At 48.3% G+C, this 25,621-nt stretch overlaps 1 protein-coding gene across 1 annotated transcript in view; it reads left to right on the top strand.

Annotated features, from left to right (window-relative positions):
* The window catches only part of DYNC1LI1 (dynein cytoplasmic 1 light intermediate chain 1), a 1,016,060-nt gene that overhangs the window by 173,977 nt on the left and 816,462 nt on the right, over window positions 1-25,621 (top strand). The window contains exon 3 of the mRNA XM_069648812.1: window positions 10,632-10,748. Coding sequence (XP_069504913.1) covers window positions 10,632-10,748 — 117 coding nt within the window. The remainder of the gene's footprint in view (window positions 1-10,631; window positions 10,749-25,621) is intronic.

Genomic DNA, 25,621 nt, shown 5'->3' with positions numbered 1-25,621 from the left:
TGGTTAAACCTTGTGTTGAATGGGCTATGGGGTCTCTTACTCCATAGGGCCTCATGTATTTTTGTGATGTGGGTCACACAGCACCCTCTGTGCCGTGACCCAGGGGTGTCCTAGGGACTCCCCAACATAGACTCCATACCCTGGGACTGACTACTGTCTCCCAGGGCATGTAAAGTCACCAAAGACTTTGCTAGTCTTGAATCCTGAACAGAACCAGTACAAACCATCATATTGTGGACGTACTGGCTGGGGCAATTCGATTGCCCCAGGGTCTGTTAGTCGAGGGGGCACGTCTCCGTCCCCCCTGATCGAGTTTTGGCTGGTGGCAGTGGAAACTACTTTTTATATTCGACCGCGAATATTTCCCTATGGGATTTCCCATTGTTTTAGGCTAACACATTTAATTATTTATTTACGGTAGCCTTAAACATACCGCCGGTTTATATATTTATTTTTATAACTCCGGTTGGGACTTTTTGCCAAAACTTGATTCTAAAATGGCGTTGGTGTTCGCCTCTGTAACTCTGACCCAAAGTGGAGCCCTTTGTTCCACTTTTGGCGGGCTTCTCCACAGAAGCCCTCCAAAGTGGTGCCACTCTGTCTGGGGTACTTAGGAGGGGTGGAGGGGGATTTAGGCACCCTGGACTGAGTTACCTTGGTAACTCAAGTCGCACTCCGTCCTGATTGGCCCAAGTGGTGAGCCGCCCGGCTCACCACTTAGCATGGTTGAGTGACAGCTAGGCTGGGTGAATGGGGGTTTGCTGCATAAAAGCAGGGCTTTGGGGACTGGGACTTCAGAAGTCGCCACAGGACCAAGAATCCGACGAGGGAAGAGCTGAGCCGACCTGCTTCGACGACACCACCCGGTGGAGCCCTGCTGAACCGTCTCACCACTTTTTCCCGACGACCGAGGAGAACTCTTAACGGAGTGGCTCCTTCCCTTGACTGGTGGGGACAACCAGTTTTCGCCTTCTTTCCGTTCTTTGAGGTATCTCGTGGCCGCCTTGCCTGTGCCAAGCACCCCGGCAACCGGAATACCACACTTTACCCCCATACCGCGAAAGTCGGTACCAACCCTTTAACCGGAGGACTCCGCGGCTGGTTTCTTCCCGGGCAGTGCAACGACCCTCTTCTTCTGCTCTTCAGCGAGAACTTCTTCTCCCCTGACCGACGTCGAGCCCTGCTGCCACTGCCTGGAACAACTGCCACCGCTGGAGGATCCTTTCCGCTTAAGGTACTGTGTTCTGCCTGGCTTCCCTTGCTACCGACTGTACGGGGTAGATTTAGTCCCCGGCTTTCGAACCTGGGAGTGCCTGGGACACTTTGGCTAAACTTTCTGAGCCACTCTAACCTCTTTTTGACTCTTTGCAAGACTTTGAATCTCTGACTAACAGTGTGATCTTGGGCACATTTTCGCTCCGGCTACTCTAAGAGTGGGCCCTGCCTAGTGACTTTTGCTCACCTGTGACTTTATTCTTCTTTAAGCCTATTGCAAGTGCTCTGGACCTTAGAGTGGTGTGTCTAACCCATTTCTGTTTTTTCTCTCCCTTTCTTGGAAACTACTAGAGTGTCATCTAACGTTAAGCACTCACCTCTGTTTTAATTAAGTGGTGTTTACTTAGAGTTGTCTAGATAGGAGAAAGGATTGAATCTACTTTCATTATAACTGTGTTGAAGTGCTTTTACTATATTTTTGCTAGAGTGTTTTTAACTTATGTGTATTTTAAATAAATAACTATATACTTTTGAAACCAAGCTCTGGTCAGTGTTTGCTTGTGCTATTGTGTTTTGGTACATATTGTGTATACTTTACATACTGCCTAACTCTTCTTGAGAGAAGTCTGACTGCTCAGCCACAGCTACCAGGTAAATCTGGGTGGTACAGACTGCTACCAAAGGGGTTTACTGCTCTACCTGTAGTCTTAAATCTTTTGCAGTGTTCCCCAAGGGAACTGCACAGGTTTCTGCCTAACACTGGTGTACAGCGGTGGGATTTGTATTGAGTATACATTTTATTGTGCTTTAGATACCTTAGTGCAACTAACCACAAAGCTTAGCACTGAAAAAGTAAAACCTCTAACATGTCAGTTATAGAAAGCTATAGTCAAGAGTCCCTGGCAGCCAAAACTGCTGATTGTTTAAGAGTGCTCTGTAAACATAAGGATCTCCTGACTAAGGGCAAGAAAATGGAGCTGATTGAAAGATTGTTAGCTAACCAAAGTCTGGGTGATGGTTCAGAGGAACCTACCACTCCAGCGACGGTAGATGACAGTGTTGAAGTTAACATGGAGCAAAATGTTGATGTTTCTGAGGAAGAGTCAGAAGAGGAGGGTGAGGCTGTTGTAACTGTCCCCCCTAGGCCTCTGCCTGCTCTACCTGCTGTACCTACTGGACCTTTACCAGGTCCCACATTTAGTCCTCAGTACTTTGAACTGGAGAAAATGAAGCTAGAATTGGAGTATAAGAAACTTAATGCTCAAACTGACAAAGAACTAAGGCTAAGGGAAATGGAGCTCAAGTATGACTTAGAAATGAAGAAATTATCTGTTGAGAATGTTTCTCTCTCTGGCTCCTCTAGAAGTTCCAGTCCTAAAAGACCCCGGATGCCTAAAGAATTGGTTGGTATGTATGAGCCTAAGTTGGATGTGTTGGATTGGTTGTCTCTGTTTGAATATAATCATGGGCTCCAGAACATCACAGGAAATGACTTACTCACCTGGTTGTTCTCTAGGCTTCCCCCTGTTGCAACTGATGTGGTAATGGAGATGGGGGAGGAGGATAGGAAGGACTATGAATGTGTGAAACTAGCTTTGATAGCTAGGTTTGGGAAGACCCCTTCCCAGTATCTTAAGAGGTTTAGGAGCCTCAAAAAGCATGATGGTACCCCTTGGGCTACCTGGGTGAATGAATGTTTGAAAAACTTAGAGGGATGGATTAAGGGTTACAAGGTGAACACTTATGAAGGTATGAAGAATTTGTTTATGTTGGAGACTATTTATGATGCCTGCTCTCCTGAGCTCAGACAACACTTGGCTGATTCCAGGGAATTAGATTCCCGGAAGCTAGCTAAGGCTGCTGACTTGTGGGTTGCCAACAGGGCCACTCACAAGGATTCTGGGGTAACTCAGAAGAAGGATGGGGAAAAACAGTCTAAGAAGGACTCCAAAGAGAATTCTAATACTACAAATTCCAAAGAGGGCCCCAAACAAAACTATAAGGGTAAGCCACAAGGGAAACCAAATCAGGCTAGTGTACCTTCTGGTCCCAGACCAGAAGGAGGTCAGAACAAGCCTCCATTCCAGCGAGCCTTTGGCTCATGCTTTGTTTGTAAGGCTACTGACCATGTGAAAGGAGATCCCAGATGTAAGGGTAAACCTTCAGGGGTCCAGCTTGCCTCCTTAGCCTTCGCTCCAGAAGAGGAAGTACCCATGGCAAGTGGAAACTTTCTATTACTAGCTGATGAACCCACTGGAGTCTCAGCTAGTGTTTCTTTAGTCTCTCTGGGGTTGTGGGAGCAACAGAATTTAGATGTCTATAACTCTATCCCAGATAATACTAAAGAGTATTATAAGGACAGTGTCCAGGTGAATGGTCAGGAGACTCCTGCCATTAGGGACACTGGAGCCAGCATAACTGTGGTGGATGAATCATTTTTCAAGGCAGAGGATGTTGCTAAGGCACCCAAATGCCTCACCAAGTTAGCTGGTGGGCCTGTGCAGATGTGTCCCCAGTTACCAGTTCTCATCCAATGTAATGATATGGCTGTAAAAATACCTGTCAGTGTACAATGTGAAGTGCCAGGTAGGGTTCTGTTGGGTAATGACCTCAAAGCTCTTGGAGTTGTATCTCATACCCCCAGACCTCCTAGCAAAAGGTTTCAGGAACTCACAAAACCTGCAAGGGAGAAAACCCTGAGAGGGTTATCTCAGGAGATGATGACAGAAATCACTCCTCTACCACTGGAGCAACTTACTGCAGTAACTACCAGATCAGGAGCAAAGGGGCAACCCAAGACTCCTAGGAAAAAGCCAGCAGCAAGCACTCCAGTGCTTCCAACAAGGACTTCCCCTAGGTTGTCCAAAGTTACACCTGTAACTCCACCTCCAGCTGAGGCTGAGAGGGAGGTACAACCCTGTGTGGTTGAGCTAGACTCTGAGGAAGAGCTAGAAGGAGGCCCCAACCTTATTGGAGATTTGGACCCTGAGGACCATCCTGAGCTGCAGTCTTTACTGGCAGAAGGTGGGCCTAGCAGGGCAGCTTTTCGTAAGGGGCAAAGAGAATGTCCAACTCTGGAGGGTCTCCGCCACCAGGCAGCTTCTCAAGCTGATGGGCAAGAGCCTGGGAAGTATAGGTTGCACTGGGAAGATGGCCTCTTCTACAGTGAACCCACTGAGTCTGAACCTGGAGACTACAAACGCCTTGTAGTCCCACAGGAAAACAGACAACAGTTCTTACAACTAGCCCATGAGATACCTTTGGCTGGCCACTTGAGTTTCAAGAAGACCAAGGAAAGGCTCTCACTCTACTTTTATTGGCCAAAGATGGGGGCCGAAGTAGATAGATATTGTAAGAGCTGCCATACCTGCCAGACTTCTGGTAAGGTTGGTTCCAAGAATGTGGCACCTTTAGTGCCTCTCCCAGTTGTGGGAGTCCCATTTGAGAGGGTAGGGATTGACATTGTTGGTCCCCTTGATCCTCCAACCTCCTCAGGCAACAGGTTTATCCTTGTTGTAGTAGACCATGCTACTAGGTACCCGGAGGCCATTCCTATGAGGACTGTTACAGCTCCGGCTGTGGCTAAGGCCCTCCTTGGTATTTTTACCAGGGTTGGGTTTCCTAAGGAGGTAATCTCTGACAGGGGGTCAAACTTTATGTCCCACTACATGAAGGCCATGTGGAAAACCTGTGGAGTTACCTACAAGTTCTCAACCGCCTACCACCCTCAGACAAACGGGTTGGTTGAAAGGTTTAACAGAACCATGAAGAGCATGATAGGTGCTTTGGAAGAACCCCTTAAGAAAAAGTGGGACCTTCTACTGCCATGCCTTCTCTTTGCTTATAGAGAAGTCCCTCAGGAGGGAGTAGGTTATTCTCCCTTTGAGCTTCTCTATGGCCATCCAGTCAGAGGTCCATTGGCCCTGATTAAGGAGGGGTTGGAAGGTGCTCCTCCCCTCAAGCCAGTCAGAGTGACTGACTATGTGATAGGTCTCCGGAGGAGAATGTCACACATGATGGCAGAAGCAAGTGACAACTTGAAAGCTGGTCAAGCCCTGGTCAAACATTGGCACGACCAGAAGGCTAACATGGTTGAGTTTACTCAAGACCAGCTTGTTCTAGTTATGCTCCCAACAAGGCAGAGGGCCTTGCAAGACAAATGGATGGGACCCTTCAAGGTTGTGGGAAAACTTGGAGAGGTCAACTATCTGGTGGATCTGGGCAGACCCAGGGAAGCTCCTAGAGTCTTCCACACCAACCGACTAAAAGCCTACATCTCCAGACCTGATGTAGGAGCCTTGCTCCTAGCTTCAGCTGCAGAGGAGGAAGAGAGTGAATCTCTCCCTGATCTCCTCAGAGGTGTACCTTTAGATGAAAAAGTTGAAGGAGTCAATCTCTCTTCAGACCTGACACCTGAGCAACAAGAGGAGTGCAAATCTATGTTAAATCAGTTTGCCTCCCTGTTCTCACTGTCACCAGGCTTGACCCCTTGGGGCCAGCATGAGATACTCACTGGTGACTGTCTGCCAGTCAAAAGCAGAGGATACAGAATGTCAGAACATATCAGAGCCCACATCAAAGGAGAGGTCAAGAAGATGCTTGATCTCGGGGTAATAGAACCCTCTACTAGTCCATGGTCTAGCCCAGTTGTGTTAGTACCAAAGGCAGGATCCAAAGACTTGAGATTCTGTGTGGACTATAGAGCTCTAAATGCAGTCACCAAGACTGATGCCCACCCTTTGCCCAGGACAGATGAGTTGGTGGATAAACTTGGTGCAGCCAAGTACCTCAGCACATTTGACCTGACGTCAGGCTATTGGCAAATAGCCCTGACAGACCATGCCAAGGAGAAAACTGCATTTTCAACCCCAGTTGGCTTGTACCAGTTTAAGGTCATGCCTTTTGGACTGAAAAACGCACCTGCCACATTCCAAAGGATGGTGAACCAAGTTCTGGCTGGGATGGAAGATTTCTGCATGGCATACTTGGATGACATTGCAGTCTTCAGCCACTCCTTGGAAGAACATGTGAACCACCTAGGCCATGTGTTGCAGGCTCTGAAACAGGCCCATTTGACAATCAAAGCCAGTAAGTGCCAGATTGGTCAAAGTAAAGTGGTCTACCTTGGACATGAGGTAGGAGGTGGAGAAATAAGGCCTTTGCCCAGCAAGATTGAAGCTGTGCAAAATTGGACAACACCAACTACTCAAACCCAAGTGAGAGCTTTTCTAGGCCTCACTGGGTATTACAGGAATTTCATTGAGAACTATGGGACCATAGCTTCTCCACTGAATGTAATCTCCTCTCCCAAATTCCCTAAAAAGGTAAAATGGAATGAGGAGTGCAATCAGGCCTTTGAAAAACTGAAGAGAGCTCTTTGCCAGGCTCCAGTATTGAGAGCTCCTGACTACCACCAACCTTTCATTGTACAAACTGATGCTTCCAATGTAGGTATAGGTGCAGTTCTAAGCCAACTGGATGAGAAGGGTAGGGAGCACCCCATTTGCTTCATCAGTAGGAAACTGAAGGATCCTGAGACAAGGTGGGCAACTATCGAAAGAGAATGCTTTGCTATTGTGTGGGCACTGAAGAAGTTTAGGCCATACTTGTATGGTTCTACTTTTGTTATTCAGACTGACCACCAACCCTTGAGATGGTTAATGCAAATAAAAGGGGAAAATCCAAAACTATTGAGATGGTCAATCTGCCTGCAAGGGTTTGATTTCACCATTGAGCACAGGTCAGGGTGTCACCATCAAAATGCTGATGGACTCTCTAGGATGTATATCATCGACTAGAGGTATGAGGTTCATCCAGGAGTGGATTAAATCCTCCTGTCCCTTAGTCTGGGGGGGGCGAGTGTTAGGGAGAATTCTCTGTTTAGGCTGAATTTCCCTACCTAGTGAGTCCCCCAGCAGCTTTGCTGGATTTCTGGGGTTTAATTTTTTTCTCCTGCCAAGAGTGAGACTCTTTTACCCTCACTCTTGGACATGTTGAAGTGTGTTTTCTTGGTTAAACCTTGTGTTGAATGGGCTATGGGGTCTCTTACTCCATAGGGCCTCATGTATTTTTGTGATGTGGGTCACACAGCACCCTCTGTGCCGTGACCCAGGGGTGTCCTAGGGACTCCCCAACATAGACTCCATACCCTGGGACTGACTACTGTCTCCCAGGGCATGTAAAGTCACCAAAGACTTTGCTAGTCTTGAATCCTGAACAGAACCAGTACAAACCATCATATTGTGGACGTACTGGCTGGGGCAATTCGATTGCCCCAGGGTCTGTTAGTCGAGGGGGCACGTCTCCGTCCCCCCTGATCGAGTTTTGGCTGGTGGCAGTGGAAACTACTTTTTATATTCGACCGCGAATATTTCCCTATGGGATTTCCCATTGTTTTAGGCTAACACATTTAATTATTTATTTACGGTAGCCTTAAACATACCGCCGGTTTATATATTTATTTTTATAACTCCGGTTGGGACTTTTTGCCAAAACTTGATTCTAAAATGGCGTTGGTGTTCGCCTCTGTAACTCTGACCCAAAGTGGAGCCCTTTGTTCCACTTTTGGCGGGCTTCTCCACAGAAGCCCTCCAAAGTGGTGCCACTCTGTCTGGGGTACTTAGGAGGGGTGGAGGGGGATTTAGGCACCCTGGACTGAGTTACCTTGGTAACTCAAGTCGCACTCCGTCCTGATTGGCCCAAGTGGTGAGCCGCCCGGCTCACCACTTAGCATGGTTGAGTGACAGCTAGGCTGGGTGAATGGGGGTTTGCTGCATAAAAGCAGGGCTTTGGGGACTGGGACTTCAGAAGTCGCCACAGGACCAAGAATCCGACGAGGGAAGAGCTGAGCCGACCTGCTTCGACGACACCACCCGGTGGAGCCCTGCTGAACCGTCTCACCACTTTTTCCCGACGACCGAGGAGAACTCTTAACGGAGTGGCTCCTTCCCTTGACTGGTGGGGACAACCAGTTTTCGCCTTCTTTCCGTTCTTTGAGGTATCTCGTGGCCGCCTTGCCTGTGCCAAGCACCCCGGCAACCGGAATACCACACTTTACCCCCATACCGCGAAAGTCGGTACCAACCCTTTAACCGGAGGACTCCGCGGCTGGTTTCTTCCCGGGCAGTGCAACGACCCTCTTCTTCTGCTCTTCAGCGAGAACTTCTTCTCCCCTGACCGACGTCGAGCCCTGCTGCCACTGCCTGGAACAACTGCCACCGCTGGAGGATCCTTTCCGCTTAAGGTACTGTGTTCTGCCTGGCTTCCCTTGCTACCGACTGTACGGGGTAGATTTAGTCCCCGGCTTTCGAACCTGGGAGTGCCTGGGACACTTTGGCTAAACTTTCTGAGCCACTCTAACCTCTTTTTGACTCTTTGCAAGACTTTGAATCTCTGACTAACAGTGTGATCTTGGGCACATTTTCGCTCCGGCTACTCTAAGAGTGGGCCCTGCCTAGTGACTTTTGCTCACCTGTGACTTTATTCTTCTTTAAGCCTATTGCAAGTGCTCTGGACCTTAGAGTGGTGTGTCTAACCCATTTCTGTTTTTTCTCTCCCTTTCTTGGAAACTACTAGAGTGTCATCTAACGTTAAGCACTCACCTCTGTTTTAATTAAGTGGTGTTTACTTAGAGTTGTCTAGATAGGAGAAAGGATTGAATCTACTTTCATTATAACTGTGTTGAAGTGCTTTTACTATATTTTTGCTAGAGTGTTTTTAACTTATGTGTATTTTAAATAAATAACTATATACTTTTGAAACCAAGCTCTGGTCAGTGTTTGCTTGTGCTATTGTGTTTTGGTACATATTGTGTATACTTTACATACTGCCTAACTCTTCTTGAGAGAAGTCTGACTGCTCAGCCACAGCTACCAGGTAAATCTGGGTGGTACAGACTGCTACCAAAGGGGTTTACTGCTCTACCTGTAGTCTTAAATCTTTTGCAGTGTTCCCCAAGGGAACTGCACAGGTTTCTGCCTAACAGAAACCTTGAGTGAAAGATAAGAAAAATGCAGAACGATACCCTGGGAAACGTGGCAAAGTACCGCAAAATTCTATACAAGGAGAGAATAACACGGGAGAATATTATTAGCCAGTGCTCAGAGGAACTGTTAAAATCAAATAGACCTGAACAAGGATAACCATAATTGCCCAGTAGGGAAGGCCTACCAGAGAAATAGTATTTTTCAAGAATGCTTTGAATCTAGTAACCAGGAATACAGAGCTTTTAAAAGCTCCACTAAGGCTATTCACAAGGGGAAGAGAAAAGCTAATGGCCCACTGTAAGAGTAACCATGACTGATATAAGAAATAACAAGACTATATGAAGATTAAATAAGGAATCCTAAGACTGGTACCAGAAGTACCCTCGAGAAGGGAGCTATTCTCCTGACCTAAGTTGGATATCATATTGGTAGTGTCAGTTAGGTTAGTTTGGACAGCAGACTTATTTCTTTGGACATTTATGAATTACTTACGAGCACCTTATTAGCATTGGTAGGGACCACCCATAGCGATGGGGAAAGTTAGGCCGCATAATTTTCCTTGAATAAAACCATGTGTCCTCGGCTTCCACGTCCTCCTTTGGACTCGCCACAATGCAGACACACACCTTTACTCCCTTCTACACACACCTCACACCCCCTCTCCACAGCACTTCTCCCCCTTGTACATCATTGCGCTCTTGCCACTCCATCCTGACCCCCTCCCTGCACTTACTCTGCTTAAGTATACATTTGGGCTTTTCATGGCACAGGGACATATTCTCATAGAATAGTTCCTAGCACTGCAATCTCCCATCTGGCACTTTGTGACAGAGGAGCATTGCCACCACACACTTTCGGCTGTGAACCTCAGAACAATAACTATTTCCCAGAAATTCAAAGACGTAAAAATCAAAACACAATCCCTAAATAGAGCTTCACCAACACCCTCTGATTTGTTAAATCATGAGGCTAAATATGTCCTTGCAAATAGGTTTTCATTGGGTGGAGCTCTGACATCTGGGATTGGCACACAATCTCCCTGGGAATGCTGCACAATGACCGTTTTACTTTTGGCAGAATCGTTGCTTTTCCGCATGAGGGAACCACTTTTTCGGTTATTATTCACTAAACCTGAGACAATCTGAATGAAGCCAGCATGTGCTTTGAAAACACAATTTTGGCCATCACTTTACTAATTCCATCAACTAGTGGCACCAATACATAGCAAAGCTTAACATATATTTAGTTTGTTATGCCTCGAATCCTGGGAAGTTCTTTCTTAAAGCCTGCCAGAATGCTTGTTTTTCCAGGTGATAACTTGAATGTTTTGTGACTGGAATAAATGAAATATCTTCAAAATGTAAATGTTGGTCAGGATAAAGACTAGTACATCAGCTATGCATTGACCAAGCTGATTTTGTTCTTCTGCAGGTGAAGATGGAGCAGGAAAAACCAGTCTGATTCGTAAACTCCAGGGAATTGAGGAATACAAGAAGGGGCGAGGAATGGAGTATTTGTATGTCAATGTTCATGATGAAGATAGGGATGGTAAGTAAGGTTGCCCTTTTTGCTGTAAGCCATGAATTAGTTTCATGCTCAGTCATTTAAATTCTGAAACATTTGTGTGTATTTAAATGTTCCTGATTGGAAGAACTTTCATTGTTTTCCTTTAAATCATAGATCCTTTTGGTATAGACAATTACTTGGGTGTCTGTGTATGTGGTTGGGGTATAGAAAGCATCAAAGTAAAACATTACCTTTCCTATGAGGTGTCATGGAAGAAAGTTTGGTTTGTGACCAAGAGGGAGTTAAAATGTTTCTCCTACATGTACCCAATGAAATTGGCAAGACTGAACCACAGTTTTAGCTATATCTTCTTGCAGTGCCACTTGCAATTGATGCTGCCATGAGGCTTGGGTGTCTTCTTAGATATATTTAAAGGTGTTGGATAGAGGCGAGAGGCATCTATTCACCCAATGGTGAAAACCTGCAATTGGAACTCTTACTCGAAACCCAGTACTGGCCTAGGTGGTATGTTGCATTTCCGGGCCCATCTAGGCTCCACCCCGCGCATCGCCCATCAGTCCTTTTCTCCGCTCGTTCGGGACTGGACGCACTTCTATCCGTGGAAGATTTTCTTCCCTTTTTTCCTCTCTGGCTCTCGCTAGCGATCGTGTACTAGTCTGTTTGTCGTTCAAACTAGACTTTCCAGATTGTTCATGGTGTCACTGACGCTTCGCGAGGCCGGACCCCCATCCTTTGTCTCGAGTGTTTGGGTCCGGACCACCGTTGGGACTCCTGTTTTTACTGTGATTCCCTGTCATCCGGGCACTTCAACGTCGGTTAGAGCGCTGGTAGGAGGTGTTTCGACGTGCCCCTCCCTTGCATTTTCAAGCTTCTATCCACGAAAAGAAGAAACGCCCGGTAAATTCTTTACTTTTTAGAGCACCCCGGCCAGGAGATTGCTTTCCGGGCTCTTCCCGAGCCGGGAGGAGCGTTAGTCGCTCTGTCACCGGGGATTGCCCTGAGGTGCCTTCTGGGCCTAAAGATTGTACCAGAGTTTTCTCCGAGGCCCCTCCAGTGGGGGTGGCTTGCAGACCTATTCTACTGAGTCGTGGGGTACCGGAGCTAGCCCTGAGGCCTCTTTATCGGCTTCCCTGAAAAATAAAACCGGGGTGCGCCCCGGGGCCTTGGTTGGGCTTGGTGTTACCGAACGGATGTTCGAGGCCCGCGCTTGTAAGGCCGTTACCGGACCTGGGTCCGAGGTCCCTCGTACAGAGGCTAAGGTTAGCAACATTTCTGAGCGGCCTGGCAAGGCCTTATCGGTGAAAGTTGTTTCTCACTGTTCCCGCTCTTGTGGCGACGCCAGAACTGTTGAGGGGGCAAAGAAGGAAAGTTCTTCCTTTACCGGCAGAGCCGAGGTCCTTCCTGAGAAGGCTAATTTGGCTATTGGTATGTCGCAGAAACAGTCCAGGCCTCATAGTACCAGCTCTGCTGAGGTTCCTTTCGTAAAGGCTAAAGTTAAGACACCGGATTCACTTCCTCACGTCCCGCAGTTCCCCTGAGGTGATGGCAAAATGGCGGCCGTTCCCGCCACGACCACGGCAGACATTTTGAGTGCTTCCCCTACAACTACGCCATCGGCCTCAGGTGTAGGGCTTGGTTCTGTGGGTGAACATAAAATTCCTTGTGCGCATCCCTTTTGCCTAGTTTACGACTGGAACGCTCGGAGGCCCCTTCCGCACTATGTTTCGTTGCCTGTGGGGTTGGCACCTTTGATTTTTGTGGGCACTTTGGGGATGGGCCTGTGTGGCAACCCTCCCTGTTGCGTCCCTGGAATTATCCTCCTCATGAGGCCTCCTCCTTCTCCACAGAAGCCCTCCAAAGTGGTGCCACTCTGTCTGGGGGTACTTGGGAGGGGTGGAGGGGAATTTAGGCACCCTGGACTGAGTTGCCTAGGCAACTCAAGTCGCACTCCATCCTGATTGTCCCAAGTGGTGAGCCGGCCGGCTCCCCACTTAGCATGTTTGAGTGACAGCTAGGCTGAGTGGGGGTTTGCTGCGTAAAAGCAGGGCTTTGGGGACTGGAACTTCAGGAGTCGCCACAGGACCTAAGAATCCGACGAGGGAGAAGCTGAGCCGACCTGCCACGACACCACCATCGGTGGAGCCCTGCTGGACTGCCTCACCACTTTTCCCAACGACAGATCTCCCGCCGGAGAGTCTTCTTCCTTTGACTGGTGGGGATAACCAGTTTCACCGTCTTTTCGCTTTCCCGACGTACCTCGTGGCCGCCTTGCCCGTGCCAAGCACCCCGGCAACCGGGATACCATGTTTTACCACAACCGCAAAACCAAGGTACCACCTTTAACCGGAAAACTCCGCGGCTGGTTTCTTCCCCGGTAGTGCAATGACCTTCATCTTTCCTCCAAGTCGAGCACCCACTACCAGGAACAACTGCCGCCGCTGGAGGATCCTTCCCACTTAAGGTACTGTGTCCTGCTTAGCTTCCCTTACTACCGACTGTACGGGGTAGATTTAGCCCCCGGCTTTCAAACCTGGGTTAGTCTGGGACACCCTAGCTAAACTTTCTTAAAGCCTCTCTAAACCCTTTTTGAACCCTCTGCAAGACTTTCTAAGCATAGTGTAACTGTGTGATCTTGGGCGCATTTGTGCTCTGCTCTCTCTAAGAGTGGGCCCAGCCTATGGACTTTGGCTCACAAGTGACACTTGCTCTTCTGCCTTGCTAACAGTGTTCCTGAATCTTGGAGTGGTGTACCTTTTCATATTCTGTCCTTTTCCCTCCCTTTCTCACAAACTTATTGGAGTGTAATCTAGTTAAGCGCTCACCTCTGTATGAAAATAAGTGGTGTTTTACTGTGACCTATCTGATGAGGAAAAAGGGGTGTATATATTACAATAGTAACTGTGTTTAGAATATTTTACAATAAGAGTGCTGTAGTGTTTCAAACTGTGTGTTTTTAAATAAATAATTATATACTTTGATACCAAAGCTCTGGTCAGTGTTTGCTTGTATTATTGTATCCGAGTGCCTATTGTGTATACTTTGCATACTGCCTAACTCTTCTTGAGGGAAGTCTGACTGCTCAGCCACAGCTACCTGGTGAATCTGGGTGGTGCAGACTGCTACCAAGTGGGGTTTACTGCCAACACCTGTAGTCGTACATCTTTTGCAGTGGTCCCTAAGGGAACTGCACAGGTTTCTGCCTAAGTCTCCTTATGGATTGTACCGGCCTGTTCTTGCAGAAGGACGTTCTGACCGAGGTCCGTAGGGTTTGGGAAAAGCCACACTCTGGACTTTTCGTCAATAAGAAAATTGATGCGCGATATAGGCTACTGTCTTCGGAAGGGGTGGCTTTGTCTTGTCCGCCCCCCTCCTCCACAGTGGACTGCAACATCCTCTTCCACGGTGGTTACTCAGGTTCTGGGAAAGGAGGACAAGCTTCTTGACTCCCTTGGGAGGAAGATTTTCGCTAACTCGGCCTTGCAGCTCCGGCAGGCCAATGCCGAACTAGTGTTAGCGGGGGCTAATATGCGGATGTGGAAAGGTCTGTCGGAGTTTGAGGAGTTAATTCCGGTCGAAAAACTGGAGGATTTTAAGACGGGCTTATCCGAAGCTCCAGGAGCTCCTGGAGGCTGCGGCTCACCACATAGACACCTCGGCTTGGGGCCTTAGGCTGGGGTTTGATGCCTCACGACAGGCGTGGCTACATGCCACCAAGTTTTCGAAAGAGGTGCAGGACAAGGTGTTGGACCTTCCGTTTGACGGTAAGGAGCTGTTTCATTCTACAATGGATGTAGAGCTGACCAATACGAAGGATAGCACGCAGACAGCTAAGTCCTTGTCAGTCCTGGTAAAAACTCCCTTTAAAACCCAGAGACCCCTGTTGCAAAGTCGGCCCTCCTCGGGTTTCAGGGGCTTCCTTAACCGGAAATATCGCAGAGTGGATACCCCTTCGGGGAATAACCGCAGGAGACAGCAACAGACTCGGTTTTTCTCCCGCTTCTCCGGCTCCTCCTCAGGTTCAGATGGCAATACCACTGAAAAACCTACAAAATGAGGGTTCTCCGTGCTTGCACGAGACCCCAGTGGAAGGACGCATTGTGTCTCATTGGGAGGCATGGCAGACCATCACCGAAGACGGATGGGTCTTGTCAGTCGCTCACACGGGCTTCCGCTTACCCCTACCCCACCCTTCAACCGTCCTTTCCAGCTGTCTGGATCAGCCTCCCTGAATGCCAAGGTGCAGAAGCTTCTGGACCTCAGAGCGGTGGAACCCGTTCCTCTCGGGGAACGAGGGGAGGGCTGCTACTCCCGGCTGTTTACGGTGCCCAAACCCAACCAGGCTGGCCTGCGCACCATCCTACACCTTTCCCAGTTCAATCTTTTCCTACCCAAGAGAAATTCAAGATGATCACGCCCAGCCAGATACGGTCTTCCTTGCAGATGGGCGATTGACTCAGCGTTGTGGATCTTCAGGATGCGTACATGAACATTCTGATTTGGAGTCCACACAGGAGATATCTCTGTTTCTCTTTGGGAGAGGAGCACTTCCAGGTTCTAGTGCTTCCTTTTGGCCTCAGCTCGGCGCCGCGTGTCTTCACGAAGATGATGTCGGTGATTGCGGCCTATCTTCATCTGCAGGGTATCCATGTGTATCCGTATTTGGATGACTGGCTCGAACGCAGTCCTTGCCCGTTGAGAGCCGCAAGCAATCTTCAGTCTCTCCTACAGCTCCTGTCCCATTTTGGGCTGTCGGTGAACTGGCGGAAATCTTCCATGACGGTCTCGCAGGACTTGATTTTCCTGGGTTTTCGCTGGAACACGATCGACTGCAGAGTGTACCTGACGGTGGACAGAATGGCGGATCTGTTAGCCACGTGTCAGAAGTTTGCGCAGTCGGAGAGCATGTCGGCCTGGTGGTTCCAGAGGCTTCTGGGCCTCATGGCCTTGTGCGTGTTGTCTCTTCCTCTTGCTTGTCTCAAGATGAGGCGAACTCAGATGGCTCTTCAGAGTTCTTGGCGTCAGGCTGTGGATCCGGACTCCAGGTTGATAATGATTCCGGCTTCCATGAGAGTGGACCTGGAGTGGTGGTCGTCTCTCAGCAACCTGTTGGTGGGTGCGGGGTTTCAGGACCCAGCCCCTACAGTGACCGTCACGACGGCCTCCTCCCTTCTGGGGTGGGGTGCGACTTTGGATCTTCTTCAGGTCTCTGATCTTTGGTCGCCTCAGGACAAGCTCCTCCACATAAATCATCTGGAGCTTCTGGCGATCTTCCTAGCGCTTGGGGCGTTCAGACCGATCATTGCCAACAAGCTGGTCCGTATACGCACGGACAATGTGGTGTCTATGTATTACATCAACAAACAAGGGGGCACCAAGTCTCCCCCTCTTGTGGACCTGTCCATCCAGATCTGGGAATGGGCTGTTCTTCATGGTGTTTGGCTGCTTGCAGTGCACATCCCGGGCCAGCTGAATGTCACAGCGGACGCCCTCAGCCGGCGGACAATGGTCAGCTATGTGTGGGAATTGAAGGCGGAGGTTCTCTCATGGATTTTCCTGCGTTGGGGCACACCGGAGGTGGGCCTCTCCGCTACGGCGGTAAAGAAGAAGCTTCCTCAGTATGCCTCCAGTGGGGAGCTGGGAGCCTCCTCTCTGGGGGATGCTCTCGAGATTCCATGGCACAACTTGAGAGCTTACGCTTTCCCACTTCTGCCTCTAGTTCACCGAGCAGTTTGCAAATGTAAGAACTCTGTGAACTGTTCTCTCCTACTCATAGCCCCGTGGTGGCCGGCCAGGTTTTGGTTCTCAGAACTTCAGCACCTGTCGGTGTATCCACCGATCAGACTTCCGGTGACCCCTGATCTTCTTCACCAGGGGGAACAGCAGCTGTGGCACCCCTCCCCACAATCGCTCAGCTTGGTGGCATGGTGCCTGAGTTCAAGTCTTTAGAATATCTTAACTTGTCTGCGGATAACATGCGCATTATCCAGGAAGCCCTCGACTAGGTCTCAGTACAGAAGCAAATGGCTCAGGTTCTGTCATTGGCGCTTAAGCAAGCAGTTGGACCCAAGGGGGGGGGGGGCTACAATTGACACGGTACTGTCGTTTGTATCCTTCTTAGTGGAGTCGGGTGTCCACGTTCTGTCATGCAGAACTTACCGTTCAACGATTTCCGCTTACCTTTCTACGGACCAATGCTCTTACTCTCTGTGTAACCTAGTGGTTAAGAGGCATTTTGCAGGCTTCACACGTCTCTATCCTCCAATTCGTAGTCCACACCCGACGTGGGATCTAAATGTGGTCCTGATGGCGTTGTGCTATCAACCTTTGGAACCAATGGCCACGGTGGACTTAAGTACCTATACTGGAAAGTGTCTTTTTTTGCTCACCGTTACGTCAGCTAGGCGGGTGAGTGAGCTCCAGGCCTTGTCGGTGGAGCATCCCTTCTTGGTCTTTCACAAGGAGAAGGTGGTCCTACGGACAAGTCCTGCTTACCTGTGGAAGGTGGTATCTGAGTTCCATCTGAATCAGTCGATCTCCCTGCCAGTCTTTTTTCCAAATCCTGCCTCGGAGGCAGAAAGGGTTCTGCATTGTCTTGATGTCAGAATGGCTCTTAAGTGCTTTCTGGACAGAACATCCGAGCTTAGGAATTCTTCTCAACTGTTTGTGACCTTTGGTAACCCAAAAGGTAAACGGGCATCTAAGGCGACTATTTCTCGGTGGATCGCCGCCTGCATTACGGAGTCTTTCACCGTCCAAGGGCTGAAGCCTCCTAAAGGAATTCATGCACACCTGGTGCGGGGTAAGGCAGCCGCAGTTGCCTTTCAGAAATATGTCCCCTGGGAGACCATTGCTAGGGCAGCTACTTGGGCCTCCCCATCTGCTTTTTGTAAGCATCGTCTGAACATGAGCTCAAGAGCTGATGCTCAGTTTGGTCAGGCTGTGCTGAAGAATCTTTTTCAGTAAGGCGTATTTCCATCCACCCATAGTTCCTGTAGTGCTTGGGAATCTCCCATAAGTATGGAGGAAAGGGGACGGGACGTAGGAGTATGACCAGGTTACGCACCATAGTGACCACCTTACTCCTAGTCCATAGTCCCCTTTCCTCCATAGACCCGCCCGCCGTCCCCTCTAATAAGGTTCCTATGTTATTGCTAATGGGTCTTAGCCCTGGCGATAGAAAAGGACTGATGGCCGAAGCCAAGTTGGGCGGGGTTGCAGCCATGTGCCGGGCCCCGCGCAAGAAAGAGAGGAAGGACACATTTTTGCAAAATTTTTGGATGCTTTTTACAAAGTGCTCTGGCCCCGTCCCACAGGATGGAAGAATGACCCATAAGTATGGAAGAAAGGGGACTATGGACTAGGAGTAAGGTGGTCACTATGGTGAGTAACCTGGTTATTTTCAAGTTTGCCTCTTATTGACACCGGTTATAAACCATCAATTTGTTAAAAACATATATTAAAGTTAAACAAAAGAAATTTCTTTACATCTTATCCATAAAATCAGTCTAGAGTTGATAAAACCCTGTGAATAATATAATTTACATTTGATGATATCTGTGTACCAAAACAACAAATTATTTTTCCTATTTAACAATATTAAAACAAATCTTATTTGACGTGGCATTCAAACGAAAATGGGGGCGTATCTAGATGCTGTTAAATGTTCCATTTAAAAAGAGGAATTATTATGCAACGTCAAACCTCCTTCAATAAAGTCCTAATGCCTGTGGCATGTAGTTACGAATCCATGCGAGAGTTGCACAACCACTGTGTGTGGTTAACTTACTAATGAGGAACTAATGGGTTTCCAGCTCTGCCCGTTAAACTTCAATCGGCCCCAAGCGGAATTGCATAAAGCCTCTTCAAATGTTGTGTGCATTGGCTCTGAAGCTTAGCACAGAAGGGAAACCATTTGGGGGAAGTGAACTCTTGAAGCGAGAGGGCGAACTCCACATTGTCCCAGACAGCACAAGAATTGCTTCACTCCTCAGACAGCTTAAGTTTTTTAATTTTTCTTTTCTTTTTTTTTTTTTTAATTTGGTTTTTATTGATTTTGAAACAAAAATAAACAGAAAAACAAAAAAAAGAACAAAAGATTCGAACGTTTCACTTGTTACAACTCTGTTAGCATGTGGTTACATCAAAAGAGCAAAACTAGAGTCTCATTATACAGTTGATCGTCCTTGCGTTCGTTTCGGATCTCTAGTAGTAACAATCAGAATAACATTCTCCATACCCATCCCCCTCCCTCCCCGTGGTTGGGCAGACGACATCGCGGCATCTTTTCTCTGTTGACATGTTCATAGCGGGTAATGTTCGGTTCACTATTATGAGGTTTCCTTGATTCATGGGTCTAAGCTGGCTTGCATTGAATGTTTTGGGATTCTTGGTTTATTTAAGATCACGTGTCTTCGGGTTGGGAGTCCATCGTCTCAGAGGTGTGTGCCTCGAAACTCCGACCATAAGGTCTCGCATTGTGGTGCTTTGTTATGCAGGGAAGCCGTGATCAATTCCATTGTATAAATGTTGGTTGATAAATTGATCCATTCCTTTTTACTTGGAACCTTTTTGGATTTCCATTTTGTTACTAGCAGCGCACGGGCTGCTAATTATAAGTGTGGGGCAAGACCCCTAAGTCTAGTCCATTCGTCCTTGTTTTTTTCCATTCCGAAGAGAACCAAATGTGGATCAGCGTCTCTCTGTATGCCATCTATGTCCTTAATCCATGCCAGGACTTCCTCCCAGAATACTCTAATGCGTGGGCAGCTCCACCACATGTGCCAGTAGTCGGCAGTTTCTCCACATTCTCGCCAACATTTCGGGCTCAGAGTCTGAAACATCTTGGCGAATTTGAGTGGGTCGTATTGCCATCTATGTAGGAGTTTGATGGCGTGTGATTTATATTGGCTGGATAAGGACGTCTTGGATGCGTTTTTGCATATAATTTCCCATTGTTCTGGGTCTATCTCCTCTCCTAAGTCTCTCCCCCATCTGCTTCTAAGATGTTCCGTGGACCCGGTGCCTGCTTCGATAGGTTCCTTGTACATAGCCGATATCAAACCCTTCATTTCAGACTTAGAATCCAAGAGTTGTTCGAATGGTGTGAGTTCTCTCTGCAGTTTTTCTTTCCATGTGGATTTTGTGAGGACTCCTTTTATCTGGATGTATTGGAAGGTGGACAGTGGGCATATCCCTAGGGCATCAGTTAGGTCTGGGAGAGTAATGAATTTCTCCTTCTGCTGGAGTTGCCCTACCCTTTCGAGTCCCGCCTCGTACCAGGATTGGAATCTCCCTACCTCAGGTATGTGATCGTTTATGCCAGGGGACCATAAGTGGCTAAGTGGGGACGGCCAGGTGGTGATCTTGTTCATTGCTTTGCTTGGTTGCCAGATGTTCCAGATGGTACTCGATATCGAGTGGCCCTTAATTTTCCGTTCTATCCTTTTGTGAGGGGTCCATAGCCATTCTGACACAGTGGCCGGCAAGAAGTAATGGTTGTCCATGTGGACCCATTGTAGATGGTTGTGTTCACGTAAGTGTGGGATAAGGATGCGTAGTTGTGAGGCTTTGTAGTATGTTCGCAGGTCGGAGAGACCTGCCCCTCCTTTGTCTTTGGAAAGTGTCAGAGTATTGAATGCAATCTTCGCCTTTTTTCCCTGCCAAAGGAACCCAAGCCTACGTTTTTTAGCTTAGTCAAAAAACGCATTTGGTATCTCGATAGGTAGCATCTGGAAGGGGTACAGGAATCGGGGGGGGGGGGGGGGGGGCATACCATTTTAATGGCGTTAATCCGCCCTAACCACGAAATTGTGATTTTGTCCCACCTGTTCAGATCAGCCGAGAAGCTCTGGAGGAGGGGAGGGAAGTTGGCTTTGTATAGGTCCTTTATGTTTTTAGTGATCTGGATGCCTAAATATTTAAAGGCAGAGTGTTCGAGTTTTAGGCCTAAGGGCAAGAACTTGGTTTTGTTTTCCTCTTTTGTTCCTTGCAAAGGGAACAATATTGATTTAGTCTTGTTCACCTTAAACCCGGAGAGTTTACCATATTCTTCTAATAGTTGGAGAGCATGAGGGACAGATACAGAGGGGTTGGTAATGTGTAGAAGTATGTCATCAGCATAAAGTGCTATCTTATATTCTTTTGTTCCCAATCGCATGCCTTCTATTCTGGAGTCGGATCGTATCTTTTGGGCCAGGGGTTCTAGGGAGAGTGCAAAAAGTATACCTGAGAGGGGGCATCCGTGTCTAGTACCACGTCCCATGCCAAACCATCTGGAGTATTCCCCATTAACAGAGATAGATGCTGTTGGGGATGTGTATACTGCTTGTATCCCTTTCCTAAATCTCGGCCCTATCCCCACCTTGCGAAGGACTGCCCTCAAGAATTCCCACTCCACTCTATCAAACGCCTTTTCTGCATCTATTGACAGTAGGGCAGGGTCACTTGGTAGGTCTGGTTATGCATGGATGAGATGAAGAGTTTAACCATGGTATCAGCCCCTTGCCTACCCAGTATAAATCAAACTTGGTCATTGTGTATGAGGTGAGGGATCAGTACTTCTAATCGAGCGGCTAGTACCCTGGTGTAAATTTTTGCGTCCAAGTTGAGCAATGAAATTGGGCGGTATGAAGCACAAAGTTTGGGGTTCCTTCCCTCCTTAGGGATCACTGTTATTAGCGCCTTCGTAAAGGAGTCGGGGGCCGTCCCTGTTTCTAATATCGCGTTAAAGAGCTATTTTAGGAATGGTGTCAGTTGGTTGCTAAAGGTTTTATAAAACCCAGCGGTATAACCGTCCTCTCCGGGGGATTTACCTATAGTTAGTCTTTTAATTGCCTCTTGGACCTCAGGTTCGGATATCAGGGATTCTAAGAGCTCCGTTTCGGGATACGAGATTTTGGGCAGATCTATCTGGGAGAGATGGTGTTCTGTACCTGATTCCCCTGGAGTCACTTTGGAGGTGTACAACGCCTCGTAAAAGTTGGCAAAACTCTCTGGGATAGTGTGGGTGGTTTGGGGGGTTCATAGGGTTATCTTCAATTATCTCTTTGACTTTCCGTTCTGCCCTTTGTTCTGAGTCTGGCTGCCAGTAGTGCGTCGGCCTTGTCCCCCTTCTCATAGAATTTCTGTTTGAGGAATCAGAGTTTGCGCGCTATTCGTTTGTGCTCCAATAGTTTTAGCTCTTCCCTTTTACGTTGTGCCATGTTGATGTTGTTGCAGTCCGTGCCCAGGTGTTCTCTGTTGTCGCTTTCCAGTTGGCATATTTCGGACCTAAGTCTGGCCTCAATGATCTTTCTCTTTTTTTTTGGTAGATCCTTCTCGTATCAGGATGCCTCTCCAGGTGGCTTTTGCCGCCTCCCATACTATCTGCTTGGAGACTTCTCCATTGTTGTTTAGTTTGAAGTATTCCTCGATTTCAGTTTCCGTTTCAACTTTAAATACTGCATCTTTCAGCAGGCTTTCATTACAGCGCCACTTCCCTCCTGAAACAGGTAAGTCTGCCCACCTTATATCTGCCAGGACCATGTCATGGTCCGACCATGTTATCGGAATTATTTCTGATAGCGTTGTGGTGTCAAGGAGGTCCTTGGTGAGGTACAGGTAATCAATCCTGGTGTATGTTTTGTGCGGATTGGAGTAAAATGTGTAACCCCTTTCATCAGGATGTTTAATTCTCCACGCATCTTGTAGATCATATATCTACATTATGTCTGAAAGTCCAGTGTGTTCACTTCTCATTTGGCTTATCTCGGGGTTGCCCGGTTCCCAGTCTTTGGTCGGGTCTGCCCACTGGTTAAAGTCTCCTCCAAGAACAACCTGGCCGGATGCTTCCAACATTAGTTTGGGTATTGTCTTTTCTAGGAACTTGGCTTGTCCTGCATTGGGAGAGTATATTACTGCAACTGTTACTTTGACCTTTGCGATTGTCCCAGTTATCAGGAGAGCCCGCCCGCTTGCCTCAGACCAGGTCTTTTCCACTTCGAAGTTGATTCCTTTCTTGATCAGGATTCTGACCCCGCCTTTCCTGAGTGGACCTGAGCCCCAGAATTCCTTTCCCCCTCTTTTTTCCAAGTATTCCTCTCTCCTCCCCCTTGGCAAACTTTGTCTCTTGTAGAAGGAGAATGTCTATTTGAGATCTACGGAATTCCCTCGCCACTAGTGATCTCTTGGTCAGCGATTTGAGGCCTTTCACGTTAAGTGTTCCTATCCTTAAGGACTCCCTACCCTTCTGCTCTTCAATTGGTGCCATTATTACAGTATTTCGGTTGAGGATTCGAGACCCATGTCAAGTATGTATATTGGTCATAGGGACTTGCGTCGTCTTGAGTGATCCTTCGTGTTGCCGGTATTGCTTCATCCTCTGTACATTTCTTGTCTGCCCCTCCACCCTTCCCACATTGACGGTGTCCGTGCGGACCCAGGTGAAAACGCTGGTCCCGCATCGAACCACCTTTAGGGACCGTCGCCTCGGGTCCCCAAGACTATTATAACATCATAATCTTGATTGAGCTCCCCTTCACCCCCCATCTTTGTGTACATGGTCTGGATCTTTTTTTGACCCTAGATATCCTTACACAGTTCAGGCTATAGACATATGTATTAAAGTATGTCGCCTTACCAGTGTTGTAGTTCATCAGCTCTCCCCCCTGGGGGGGTATTACCTCTCCGAAATTTCCTTGATCCCTTGACACGTTTCCTTCTGGGGCCCTGTATACGCCATTCTCTTTCTTCGTAGTGTGGGTCCCCCCGATCATGTTCCTCTGCGCTTGAGCCAAGGAGTTCGGAGATGTACGCCTTGATCTCCCCTTCTGAGCTCAGCTTGATTTTGTTTCCGTTATATTCAAAGGACAGAGAGAAGCGGTACCCCCACCTGTATCTTATGTTCTTTTCTTTCAGATGTTTGGTGATAGGCCCGCACGTGCGTCGGAGTGCCAGGGTCATGGATGATAGGTCCTGGTATATCGAGATTCGGGATCCTTGGAGGGTAATTGAGTCGCTACCTCTTGCTTTCTCGAGGATCCGTGTTTTGTCCTGAAAGCGGTGGAATCGAGCGAGGACAGATCTTGGTCCGCCTGGGGGCCCTCCGGCTCTGTGTATCCTCTCCGTCTTAGGTTCATCAACTGCATCGTCGGCATCTAAGAGTTTGATGATGTCGTGCAGAGTATTCTTCAGATCACTCTCCGTTTCCCCTTCTCATTGAGGGATTCCGAATATCCTCATATTATTCCGCCTCTCCCGGTTTTCCAAGTCATCAAGCTTGAATTTGAAGCTCTCCTCTCGTTGCTCCAGTTTGGTCATCCGTTGGTCGAGTTGCGCTTCAAGAGTGTCTATGGACGCTTGATTGTTCTCGACCCCTTCGAGCCTCTCCTCCATGGTATCTAGACTTTGGGTAATCTTGTCAATATTGGAGCCATTGCTGGCACCCATATTCTTTATTTCGCCCAGCAAGGCGGCAATGTCCCCTTTGGTAGGTGCTGATTCACTCTCCGAGGGATTTGGGTTCGCCATGGTATGGGCACAGTTTTCAGCAGAAGTCGAGACGTAGGAGAATGGGACGTCGCCGGGAGTGCTAATTCCGTGGTCAGGGTTCTAGGTCTTTCAGGCGTCCTTCGTTTGGCAAGCCTAGGGTCCGCTTCCGACTGTTGCGCAGTTCCTTGCGAGCAGGCCACGGAACCGTTACATGTGGCGTCTTTTTGATGGACGTATATCTCCGGTTTGCCGGGGTCGTTTTCGATCAGGTTTTTGACCAAACAGGGGGGAGCCTCTCTGCTGGCAGCACACCGATGAAGAATCTTGGGGGGGGGGGTCGTCAAAGTGGGGGCTCAATCCCTCTTAGGGACCCAAAGTGGCAGAGCTCACGCAAAGTCAGACCACATCCGCGCGCCCCCTGGTGACCAAAACTTACATTTTTTTTGTAATTCTTTGCACATTTTTCAAGCACAACCAAGTAGTGCTACACCGTGCCATCATATTTCTCACGAGTGCAGGTGATTTATAGTATAACAACTATCTTCCCACCTCCCCGGCAGAGTCGCATGCTTCAGTGTCCATAGACCAAATCTGGATACTTCCCGTCGTCCACTTGGGTTTACAAGGTCAGTTCTTTGCTGGAGGCATGGGGCGTATGTTCATTGTTGTCCTGTGCGTGTCCCCATCCCACCCTCCGATCTCTCTGAGGGCGTATCAGCCTCTGGTTGCACTTTGTTTTTGCTAAGGAAGGGGCCCACTCCATTTCCATCACTGGGTGTTGGTCATGTAATGCCCCTGTGAGTATCTCCACCTCATATATTTCCCTTGTCTTGTGGGCCCACATTACTTAATTGGCAGCTCCGGACATTTCCACCACATCACCATACATGCCCTGGCTGCCAGGGGCAGGAAGTGCGTCATGTGGGTGACGTGACTAACACTCTTCTCCTTCCTCAATACCAAACCGCACCAGCAGTGGGTCCCTGGCCCTTTGCATTCTTACCAGTGCCCTGATCCATCCCAACACCTTCTTCCAAAAGCACTGCACCCTGGGGCTGGTCCAAAACATATGCCAGTAGTCGGCCCTCTCGCCACATCCCCCTACAGCAGGTTGGGTCTTTCCCAGCATGCATTTTCGACCAGTGATCCAGGTCCTATTGCCATCTATACCGGAGCTTCAGTCGTGTAACTTATAGTGACATGCAATTGAGGGTCTGTACGTATTCTTACCGAGGTGCTCCGATTGCAGGTCACTGAGCTCCGTCTCCATGTCTTTTTCCCCATCTCTTCTTCAGGGCTTCCGTCCCTCCACCTCTCGCCCCCAACAGAGCTCTGTACACGCCCTTCGTCGAGGTAGTCTTGATAAGAATAGATTCCATCGCCGTCTGATCTTTGTACCCCCTCCTTCCACTTTCCGGACATCAGCA

This window comes from Ambystoma mexicanum, chromosome 2q (genome assembly GCF_040938575.1).
Source record: "Ambystoma mexicanum isolate Mex_15411 chromosome 2q, UKY_AmexF1_1, whole genome shotgun sequence".
Lineage (NCBI taxonomy): Eukaryota > Metazoa > Chordata > Amphibia > Caudata > Ambystomatidae > Ambystoma > Ambystoma mexicanum.
Note: the sequence above shows the minus strand (reverse complement) of the source record. Positions and strands in the feature narration are given on the sequence as shown.